The 12,613-nt window shown below is 38.0% G+C and overlaps 1 protein-coding gene across 1 annotated transcript in view; it reads right to left on the reverse strand.

The window, feature by feature from the left end:
- LOC126176273 (CREB-binding protein-like) overlaps window positions 1-12,613 on the reverse strand; it is a 172,806-nt gene that overhangs the window by 36,763 nt on the left and 123,430 nt on the right. The window contains exons 23-24 of the mRNA XM_049923422.1: window positions 9,818-10,078; window positions 712-877 (exon numbers count right to left, since the gene is read on the reverse strand). Coding sequence (XP_049779379.1) covers window positions 712-877; window positions 9,818-10,078 — 427 coding nt within the window. The remainder of the gene's footprint in view (window positions 1-711; window positions 878-9,817; window positions 10,079-12,613) is intronic.

The raw sequence follows: 12,613 nt of genomic DNA on the forward strand, positions 1-12,613 counted from the left end.
ATCTCTGAAGTGGTTATTTGGACTGACAGCCCAGCATGCTGACAAAATGGACCCTGAGACTTAGCGAATTCGACTATGAAGTGGCACCCAAGCCAGGAAGAAGCACAGGAATGCAGGGACATTAAACAGTAAAGTAACAGTGGTGAAAGTTCTGAGTCATGGTCTTGCACAGGGGCAGGAAGCACAGAACACTGACAGTTACTGTGAACATTACAGAACACAATCAAAATTTCACACTTGTGACAGACTGTTGTGGAAGGAAACGAGACTAGGGGCACGGGCAGTAGTACCAGCAAAGTTTATGGGAGAGATTTTACAGAAAGCACAGGACCACAAGTTATCTCGTAATGAAGGGTCAGAGCAATGAACCAGGGAGTGGATAAGGGATACTGGAGGAGAGGAATAGAAGTGGATTTAGATCAATATGTGAGGAAATCCACACAGTGTACACTGCAATCTGACTTGAATCACAAGCGAGTGCCATTGCAACTTTTATTGTGGTTTGTCCTGAGTTTTTATTTGAAAAAATAATAATAAAAAGCTTGTCAAATTTATTTTCAATAGAAGTAACAACAAAATCAAGTAAGGCCAAACAAAACAGGCTCAAATCTGAACTTACAAAAACACAGAACATTGTAACCATTCATTTTTACTCATACAGTAAGGCTTTTATAACTTTCTGCTGAAATTTAATGAGCATAAAATAATTACCTTATAATCAAGGACTATCCTCTCTATTATGCCTTTATCCAACATCTTCTTGTACCATTCTTGAAGTCTCTTCGGTTTAGGTATCTTTTGTTCAGCTGGATGGCAATGAAATATATAATCATCCCCTTCTGATGGTGGGCATGCCCAGATATGGGCCATGGTATATCTAGCAAGATAAAAAAAAAAATCATACATTTAATAAAGGTAGTTATATACTACAAAATGGACGAGAATTCTGTATGCCGTTCATACATACATACTTGGTATTCATATGGCCAAGAAATTGTAAATTAAAGGGACTTCTACGGACCATTTATTTTCCGACTGAACTCTCTATCAAAGAAACAATCAGTTTCATACAAATGGGATCTACTCAGGCAATTATTAACCCAATAATCCACCCAGTGGCAGGCAGCAAAAATCAGAGAGAGGAGGAGGGCGTGGGGGTATGCACATATTTATATCTTCAGTTACCTACCAAATAGTGGCAAGCAGCCAGTCGTATGCAATTTCATTCTACTTATTATACATTCCATATAACTAACAATACTAATAGGATGTCAGATCAAAGACGAATTCCATTTACTGTCAATCTATACAGCAGTTTCAATTAATTCCCATCATTACAACACCGAGACTAAATAATAATAATAATAATAATAATAATAATAACAACAACAACAACAACAACAACACATCAAACGTTGTACATCAATCGCACATAATAGTTTCATCTAACACTAACACAACTAATGAATGTGGTTGCGAAACTATTTCATCAGAATTATTGACACACTCTTTTGTGGCATACGTTTCAGCTTCCAAACATGAATACTGATGTGCATTGCTAATGAAGAGAAAAGAGGATGCAACACAAGTTGACAGCCTGGTTAACTGCCTGTTCACAGTGATATCAAACATTATAATATGAAATGTGTTGAATATATCCTACAGTTGATTTTTAAAAGGTGGTTTTGCACTTGTATACTTCAACAACGGGCTCATACTGTCTTAGAAATGCAAAATAAATTCTAAGTGGTCCACCAAAAAATTCCACAGATATTAGAAAACAGCTTTAATAAAATGATGGCAGATTTGGATTTTCTCACATACATGAATGAGAACTTAATACACTTCAAACCAATTAAATGATGAAGACAGCTGTGCTACAGAACATAAGACATGGAAATATTCCTATTCTTGAACAAATGAATACTCGAGTAAGAGAACAATCGTCGTCGTTAATCCCTCTGTAGAACCAACACAATAACGTAAAATATGCAATTATAGGCACAAAGTGTGTTGCAGCACACCTGATTACAGAATGGGAATTTATTGTAATGGTACACCCAACAATAATTTCATGCGAAGTTTTAACACACAAAAATATATTTGAGATTATTTAGAGATAGACAGAGTTTTAATATTCAGAACCTTGAATAACATCAGAAAAAGCCTGACTGAATACAATGATCACCAAATAGGAAGGATGAGGGTTTTGATTAGATAATAACAGTAACTGGGACTGGTGATAAAAGATGACTGGACAGCAAAGTTGAAACAACTGGACAGCACAAGTTGGAACACAGGATAGTGGTAGATTTCAACCAGCATAGAAATAATAGTATCTTGTAAATACTTTTGGAGTAAAGGTGAACACACACACACACACACACACACACACACACGCACACAGACACACACACACACACACACACACACACACACACGAGAGAGAGAGAGAGAGAGAGAGAGAGACCACATCTATGATGCTATATGGTGCTGGCTGGGAATAGTGCCAGTGCTGTAGTTCAGCAAGTGAACTGGTTGTGGTAAGGGCAGAGTCGGGTGGAAGGAAACAATGACGGGTGGCAGGGAGAAGGATTGTGGTGGATAGCTAGTGGCTCGGAGGGAGACAGCTGTTTTGCTGGCTAGGAATGCAGAAGGAAAGGGTGGCAGGTATACTACCTAGGTGTGTGATGGACGCAGTGTTGCAGGAGCTGGTGAGGAGCAGCACACACTGAAGGTGACTTGAATTGGGAGAGGATGATAGGATGGAGAGAGGGGTAACTGTTGGGTATAGGGTGCAGGAACGATGTGTTACCTGAGATCGAGGGTTGTATGACTATGAGAGAAGAGGATGTGCTTTAAGGATAACTTCCATCTGCGTAGTTGAGAGAAGCTGATAGTGGAGGGGAAGATCCAGATGGCCTGGGTTGTGAAGCAGCCACAGAAATTTAGCATTTTGTGCTCAGCTGCATGTTGCACCACTGGATGGCCAACATTGTTTTTGGCAACAGTTATACAGTGGCCATTCGCCCCCCCCCCCCCCCACCCCCCCAGCAGATAGCTGGTTGTCAGTTATGCTCACATAGCCTATAACAACTTTGCTGAAAACATTGCATAGCTTTTTATGTCAGTATGACTACCAACCAGTTGTTTGCCCGTACAAATGGCCACTGTCAAACTACTTCCAAGAACAAAAATGTTCATCCTGTCGCTCAACATCCTCAATGTCAATGGCTGCTTCACAACCCGAGCCATCTGGATCCTTCTCTCCACCACTAGTTTCTCTGAACTAGACAGGTGGGCATTATCCTTACACACATTCTCTGCTCCCATAATATTGCTGGCCTCAATCTCACATAACCCACTGTTTCACCACTCTCCACCCCACAGTTTCCCATTCCCTCCCAGTTCATGTCCTCATGTCATTTTCCGTGTGTGCCACTGACACCAGCTCCTACAACCCTGCATCCCATGCCTAGCTTGTTTACCTGCTACCTTCCCAAATTCCTAGAAGGCAAGCCTGCTGCCTCCCTCTGCGCCACCTCCCTTCCCTCTCCCTGCCTCCCACTCCTTCTAATCACCCCACCTGACACTACCCCCACCACGACCTGTCCATTTGCTGAATTGCAGCAGTAGCACTGGTAAGTCTAGCTGGCACCATGTAGGGGCATAGGCATATTTGTGCATGTGTGCACGTTTTCTGTGAGTATTTCACTCTATCTCATAAAAGAATTATTCCAAAGGCTAGCAAATTTTCTTTCTTTTTGTGTGTGGCTAATAATAGTTCAATGTTTCTGTTTTTCATTGTGTGGGCTCCTTTAATCCACACGTATTTACAATATACTACAACTTTTCTATAATAATAACAGTATCTTTTTTCAGAATCATGATAGGACATTGGATTAAAAACGAAAGCTTGTGCTAGAGAAAGCTTTTGTGATAGTCTAGTAGCAATGGTTCTTGTAATAACAGAACCAGAAAATTACATACCTGAAGTTATACACTTATTTAGTTAGAAGGTTAAGTCCCAGTTTTGCAGTTTAACTAGTCCATGCAACTAAAAGTACATACACCAACTTTTGTATTACTAGTTGAAGAGAAAATAAGTTGACAAAATTAAGCAAAAAAATGAATCAATCAACGTGAAGACAACAAAGAATTAAGAGTATTGCAGTAAACATGGTGCAGAGAAGCTCACATGTAAGTCGCAAAACTTGTGGAATTTATCACAGAATTCAAGAGATTATTAAATTTAGAGGTCTTCATGGAAATGTTGGAATGGTACACGTACTTCCTGGACAAGGGCCCTTGCCATCACATTTATGCAGGATAACGAAAAACATACTGTTCATTATGCAATGCCACGTCACATAGTATTTGAGTACCCTATATAGGCTAGGCTTAAGTGGCCACCTGTGCCCAGGCAGGCACTGATACATAAAAATACCAATGAAACAGTTAAGGATAATTATTAATGGGCCATATTTAATAGCCTAGCAACATCAATAGAAGCTCATAATGATTTCAACATGCACACACATTAAGTAAAACCAATTATGCCCAAGGGAGGTATTAGGTGGTCGCATGTTATGCATTAGTCGGTAGAGAGCAAGTATGGCAGGAATGTTGACTAGCCACCTGGAACTGTAGATATGTATGGTCTGGCAACAACCACGTTGATTCCCACTAAGCATGAACTATGCTAGCTGTATTTCGCGATGCAGTAAATTTAAATTGGTGGTGAGTTATTGTGTTATGTAAAGTAATATATATATATATATATATATATAATTTAGGAATAATAGCTTGCAGTAGATTTTCTCTGTGGTAGGACAGAAAATCCACTTACTGCAAAGCAAAGTAGCTGACATATAATACAAATAGTTACTCCAATAAAATAGCGGTAATGTCACAATGTAGATATTTTAACACTGTAAAACTGTAGCAATATCACTACTTTCATTAGATGATAAACAATGGGCTTGCTGTCATAAAAGTAAATGTAAATAATTCATTTAGCAATTATTAAGTTAAAAAGACTCAAAAGAAACTCCACAAGCAGCCTCATGGACCAAGAGCTGTCGATCATTCACTGTGTCCATCTCTGTCTGACACGATCACTGAAAATTAGTGTGTGGGCAAATAGCATACTACTCCCCCAACTGTTAACATCGGCTCATCAAAACTGAAGCAATTACTTCTCCATTAAGTAGCACATCAACTGGCCTCATGAAGCTGGGTTCTTCCTGTCCCATCACAGAAAAATTCTCGAGATTAATGGAAATCTAACCTGGATAACCCATATGACAGACACATTTATTTGGCAAAAATGTGAATGTGAATTTTAAGTGTCAATTTTAATTTCCAAGGTAATTCATATGTAATATAGAAACAAAGATTTAAGAAAAGAAATAAATTGAAAAGAAAATCAATTTTCTGAACAAAACCATATCACTTCATGGAGGGTGTGTTCAGTGTTTCACAAAATGCTAATCACATACAAGCATATGGAAATGTTTCATAAATGTGGCAGAAAATGTAACTGTGGAATGTTCAACAAATATTTACATCCAAATATACTTACAGGAAGTTTTCAGGGGCTTAACAATGAATATAAGTACTTTTCAGCAATGAGTGCAACACTGTAATGAGGTTGCCACGGGTAATCATGGTATAAGTTTAAGTGTTGGCCCATGGGCAGCTGTAATTCTCAACAGCACCCAGTATGCCAAGGATCAGGGCCCAGACTGGAAGGTTTTAACATTATAGAATCCAAAAAGGCCTAATAGGAGCTAAATAGGATTTTCACAGAACAAGTAGGGGCTAAAGGACTTTCGCAATAAAACCCTGTTTTTAATAGAAAAACATAAATAAATTTATACAGGGCACTAAAATCAAGAATCTATATGCACAATGACTCAGATCTTTACAATTCAATAATGTGTCAGCAAGCTGCTGCATCTTTATGATACTCAAGTCTAATTATTTTTTAGTCTACATCTACATTTACATCTACACTCTGAGAACCACCTTGAGGTGCATGGCAGAGGGTACGTCTCACTGTACCAGTTATTATGGTTTTTTTCCTGTTCCATTCATGTGTGGAGCACAGGAAAAATAATTGTTTGAATAGGTCTGTGCACGCAGTAATTATTCTAATCTTATCCTTACAATCCCTATGTGAATGATACATAGGGGGTTGTTGCATATTCCTGGTTCTTGAAACTTTGTTAACAGACTTCGTCGGGATAGTTTACATCAATCTTCAAGAGTCTTCCAATTCTGTTTCCTCAATATTTCTGACACCCTCCCATGGATTAAACAAACCTGTGACCATATGTGTTGCCCTGCTCTGTGTACATTCAATATTCCCTTTTAGTCCTATCTGGTACGGGTCCCACATGCTTGAGCAATATTCTAGAACTAGCCACATGAGTGATTTGTAAGCAATCTCCTTTGAAGAGTGATTCCACTTACCCAGTATTCTACCAGTAAACCAAAAACTACCACCTGCTTTACCCACAACAAAACCTGTGTGACAATTCTATTTCATATCCCTACCAAATGTTACACCCAGGTATTTTTATGAGTTGGTCGATTCCAACAGTGACTCACTGATATTTTAATCATACGATACAACATTTATTCATTTTGGACAACAGGAACAGCAAGGGTCCCAACACACTTCTCTGGGGCACACTCAAAGTTACTTCTACACCTGTCAATGACTCTCCATCGAAGGTAACATGCTTTAGCCTCTCTACCAAAAAGTCCTATCCAGTCACAAATTTCACTTGATATCCATATGACTGTACTTTTGACAATAAGCGTAGATGTGGTACTAAGTCAAATTCTTTTCAGAAATCAACAAATACGGCATCTACCTGAATGCCTTGATCCACAGCTTTCAGTATGTCATGTGAGAAAAGTGAAAGTTGGGTTTCACATGATCAAAGCTTTAGAAATATATGCCAGTTGGCACGGAGGAGGTCATTTTCTTCAGAGATACTTCATTATGTTTGAGCTCAGAAAATGATTTAAGATTCTACAAAAAATCGATGTCAAAGATACTGGACGGCAGTTTTATGGGTCACTTCTACTACCCTTCTTGTATATGGGTGTGACCCATGCCTTTTTGCAAGAACTGGGCATCATTTATTGTTTGAGGGATCTATGACAGATTATAATTAGAAGAGGGGCTAACTCAGCTGCAAATTCAGTATAGAATCTGATGGGGATTCTAGCGGGCCCTGAAGATTTGTTCAATTTTAACGATTTCAGCTGTTTCTCAACACCACTGACACTAATACTTATTGCATTCATCTTTTCATTGGTACAAGGATTAGGTTGGGGCAGTTCCCATGGGTGTTCCTTTGTAAAGAACATCTGAAAACAGAGTTAAGCATTTCAGCTGATACTTTGCTACCCTCAATTTCAGTTCCTGTCTCATTCACTAGAAACTGGACACTAACTTTGGTGTCACTAACAGCCTTTACATACACACGACCAATTCGGAAGGTAAAAGAAGTGTAGCCCGCACTGAAATCAACACTGCGTATGATGCAGATCTGTAGCATTTTTGCTTTGAGAATATGACCACATGCTGTTGTTGGACAACAGATATATATGTTAACCATTTGACTGCTGTGGACGAGTTAATCTGCCATGCTCTGCCACACCCCAGGTGCTGATGACATGTTTAAACATGGCCCCTGGGTTTTTGTTTAAGCACTACTGCTACATTTCACACACAGCAATGTATGAGCTAAAATCAACCAAACACAAAACTTATGCAATGCATTTTTACCTCTGCAAAATTCTTTAAAATCCCAGGCAATTCTTTATATAATTTGATGCAGCACAGTAACTAAGACAAATACTGAAAATAAAGGGCCCTCTATCAAGTGAAGAGGTCAAACTGTAAGATATGCAAAGATCATTCTTTAATTTATTTTTTAACCAAACAGTTTTCTTAAAATAAGATGTTAAATATTTCGTAGTGGCCGGAATGCCATCTCTTCAGCACGGGTAGCACCATTGGGTGAGCACTACATCGACAACAAAGCTCCGCTCGGTATGGAATTCAGACAGCGCATCTGTAGCACATTGAATAGCATGCTTTAAATGTAATTTTGTCACTACTAAACAGAAATTGTCGAAAATAAGTTTTTTCCAGCAGTGGATCGGGGAAGACCCAAATTTCACAACTGACAGCCAAGTAATTTGTTGCCATGTCTGTTAAAAATAAATAAGTAAACACAGGATTCCTCTTCTCCTTGGATCTTCAAATCAAAATTTAAAATTTATTTACTGACTTGCCATATGTGATCCAACTAAAGCTGACATTTTACACGATCATGTTCTCATTTTTTAGTTACTGCTATCTTCTTAGTATTCGTTTCTTTTAAATTTAAGTAAACCACAACACAAAGATCCCACAGCTCTTATTATGAGCATCAATAGGAAGAATAAACATGGATTCAACTGTCATTTCCGTGATGACAAATACTGCAGTAGACAGCTTTAATCTCGACTTTTTATCAGCAGCTGCAGTATACCAGATGGGTCAACACTGCACAAAAATTCTTTAAAACAGATGAACTGTATTAAGGGTCATTGGCAATTGTGGAGATGAAATATGCGCCACTGACCTCTTGTGCTGTAGATAGATCTTTCTCGCCTTACAAAAATGTACTGAGAAACAGCAGAAAAAGCTCCCTTTTCCAAAACTTAGAAATGTGGTAAAAAAGAACATAATTGTAGCATCAGTAAACATCTCAATTGTTCATGCAGTTTTTCAAGTACTGATATAAGTAATAGTTAATTGTTGATTTTCCATAATGAATCAGAGCAACTGTGTCAAAAAAAAAATTCTATGTTAATATTAGTGTTCATTGTATTTTCAATTAAAAGACTACAAGACTAAAACAGTTTGTTTGCACCTAAAAATGGCTATTCCAAGAAAATGAAGGACTAAGCTCCACTGGCAATGTTCGTTGATGTGAAAAATGCTGAGCTGCACCACAGTTCGAAACCCACATTACACAGTAGCCCCCCCCCCCCTCCCTCCCGCCCCAATAAAGTGCTAGATAAGTTAGCTCAAAACATCAGAGGAAGGGACTCGCATACCACCCCTACCGGCATACCACGCCTACTCCAGCACTATGGTGTTCAAAGCAATCTTCTTATTGATGGCTGCTTTACTCTACTAGATGATTAGCCACACTTTGAAACAGTTAAAAACATAAAAGTTGCTAAGCTTGCTAAAGAATTTTTTTTCTAATCTCAGTAAGTAAAATGGAATAATTTTATTGAATTCTGTGACAGGTAATGGGACCTATACTTACTTCATAGTTGCCTTCTTGGACATAAAGGGAACAATTATGGTGAACTTCTTGGATCAAAGTGAATATGCATGTGTAACTACAATTCTGAGCTAAAATTATAGAGAAATTTGCAAATTTTGAAAGATAGGTTTATTTGGAACACTTGGCCTGCACTGTCAAAACATGTACTGACAGACAAATGTTCCATTTTCATTCTTTCTTTAGAAAAATAAATAAATAAATAAATACAGCAACAAAGAACTAACATAATTATAACTACAAACCTCCTCCACATGGAAATAGTATGAAAGACTACTTGTCATGAACATTTACCTCCTTTAAGGGAAATAATGCATCATTTTAAAAGTGATGGGATTAACATCAAAACAAAAAGTCTTAACACAAGCATCAGGAATCACAGCTATAAGTTACAAAATAGACACAAGTACAATTATAATGAACCATTACTGATTGAAGAGCTGTGAACTCACCCCAACTGCTTGACGTAATCCAGGTATCCCAAGAGTATTTCATGATATACCGCAGTTCGAAACTGACGTGGCCGAAAGAAATGAACGGAGTCCAAATATGCTATATACACTCGGCGTGTATTTGGGCTTGGGCACTCTGAACCATATTCCTGGACATGCATGCCGAAAAAGCACACATCCACTCCATCCACTTCCTCAAAAGCAAAAAGTGCTTTTGCACGGTAAGGAAACTGTTCTGGTAGCTCCCCAGCATCCACAAACCTAAAAATAAAGGTCACAATCAAACAGAACTTTAAATACATTGAATGCACCATTTCAGGCAACATCCTTACAGATTTTTATGTTCTAGAAATTAAACTGAGTACCTACACAATATCAGTCACCTGATATCAAGAAACATTCTTTTTCTTACTGCACATACAAGTATCAACACAGAGCACAAACGAAATACTGTGGACATAGTTCCTAGATACGTAACCTAAATTTTCACCTACCAAGTGTGCGTGTGTGAGTGAGTGTGTGTGTGTGTGTGTGTGTGTGTGTGTGTGAGAGAGAGTTGGGGGGGGGGGGGGGGGGGGGGTGTACAAGAAGGTAAGCAGTGTGTATACACAGCCACGTACAAAAATTTTTTCAGAAACTGCATATCTTTGTATTAAAGAGGTATAAATACAAATTCCACTAAATAAAGCATGGTGCTGATGCACTTTTTGCTAGCCAATCATGTCAAGTTATCTTGCCAGGCGATGACACCCGATATTCAGAGCATAGGATGTGATGCAGACAGCCAACAGCAACACAACTGTTGGTTAGCACAAAAACACAAATATTGAAAGCAAAGTAGGCAGTGAAATAGAGAGGAAGAAGCAGCAAATCAACCCATGGTATGTAACATATAATCAAAAATCTGTTCCAACATGTCTTATGTCAAGGAAGACCTTTATCCAACCGGCAGTACCGCCAGAAGGTTGAGCTGAGGTCCGCCGCCTATATTTATGTTGGACGCGCTACAAATAGAAACCAGACCCCAAAGAGGGAATCTCACACGGGCAGCAACTACTTGGAGAGCACAGAATACATTAAGTATGGGAGATGCAAAATGAAAAGTAAATGTGGTTAAGTGGGGTTATTCTAAAGATGACCAGAGTGAATGTGGAGAAACTAAGACCACTGAACATTTGCTGATGTGTCAATGGATGGAATTTGTTTGTGCAGCAAAATATCTATTTTTGTGCAATGATGAGGCCATTAAAGCTGCAGAGTTCTGAAACAACAGCATTTAGATGTTCTTGCCCAGAAAAAGAAAGGTAAATATGTAAGTAAGTATACAACTGAATGGTTTAAATTAATATTCATACAGTATAGTTATACCAAAAAACCTAAGCTTTAACATATAATATTGACCACTGAACTTTTTTGCTGTTATTTCTCTGACTATTTGGTTAGGCAGAATCCTAAGGGCAAAGCTTAAATTGCAGCAGCAGAATATTTCTGACAAGCCGATTATAAATTTCATTGCTGCACACCGAACATTTCATGGGTTATCTTGCTGAATAAAACAGAAAAGACAATTACATATGAAACTGCTCAAGAAGAAACCTTGCACTTTTTTCAGATGGATAATGATAACTCACTGCCATTGTTACTGCACAATTTATAATCTATGAAAGAACTAAAATAAATATGAAAATCTAACCTCGAAGCTTGGCCTTTTTTTTTTTTTTTTCAGCGTGTTACCCTTCAAGATATATCAAACACAAATGCACCAGTAAAATTTTTAATAATGGCATAAAAGGTTAGATCTTCGGGCCCAAAATTTTTCAAAGTGGCTGCTCCTCATAGTGTTAAGTTTTGAAAGAGATTCACGTGCTCCGTGATTTAAGAAATTCATCGCACATTCACACAAGTAACACAATTCACCTTGCGTACAAGGATATTTACTTCGAAAATAACGTTTCTCAAATCACCATTTGCAGTATTTTCCCATGACCTGTCCAAAATGTGAACAGTTGTAACGTCACACTAATCGAAAGCAGTTTGTTGTCACAAAGTATTGTATAGTCTTCATCCTAAAGCCTTCGACACATTTTGTTGTCGGCAGGTGTGTGTGTGTGTGTGTGTGTTTGTGTGTGTGTGTGTGTGCACTGTCTATTGTTGTTGTAAATGTCTCATTTCTTCACAAATGATGCTTTATTTTGGTGGTGTTCTCTCATTTATGTTTTATTGCTGCAGTTTTATTGTGCAGTAGCAAGCTGAGTAAAGTTCTTTGTTAGAGTATCAGTTCTTACCAATCAAAATTACAAAAATTTAACTGAAAATTAAAACAATGAAAAATTCTTGGACTTCTAAAAAATTCTTGGGATTTTCCTGAGTTTTTCTCAGATTTCCAGCAGCATACACAACCTGTCAAGAGACACGATTTGGACTGTTTGCGATCCATTTGTGATTCACAGGTAGTAAGGAGCCACCAACCTGTTCCAACTTATGAGAATGCATCTTTGTTCTGAAAGGACGTGGCTATGATAAATGAGAACACATACATGTGGATTACTGTTGAAGATTCATTGGTGCCATGTATCCACATTATCTTTGCATAATTATGGGAGGCACAGGCTTAATTATTTACAGAATATTCAGTTATCTATCAATTCTTATGCTCACCTTGCAAAACAACATTGTACGCACACACATTTTATAATACAAATCAATACTGAGTGCACACTAATTAATTTAACATGTTTTAATGTATAGATAAATGCTACAAACTTCGATGACAATTGCTGGTACTGTCCATCATTT

Source organism: Schistocerca cancellata, chromosome 3 (genome assembly GCF_023864275.1).
Source record: "Schistocerca cancellata isolate TAMUIC-IGC-003103 chromosome 3, iqSchCanc2.1, whole genome shotgun sequence".
Classification (NCBI taxonomy): domain Eukaryota; kingdom Metazoa; phylum Arthropoda; class Insecta; order Orthoptera; family Acrididae; genus Schistocerca; species Schistocerca cancellata.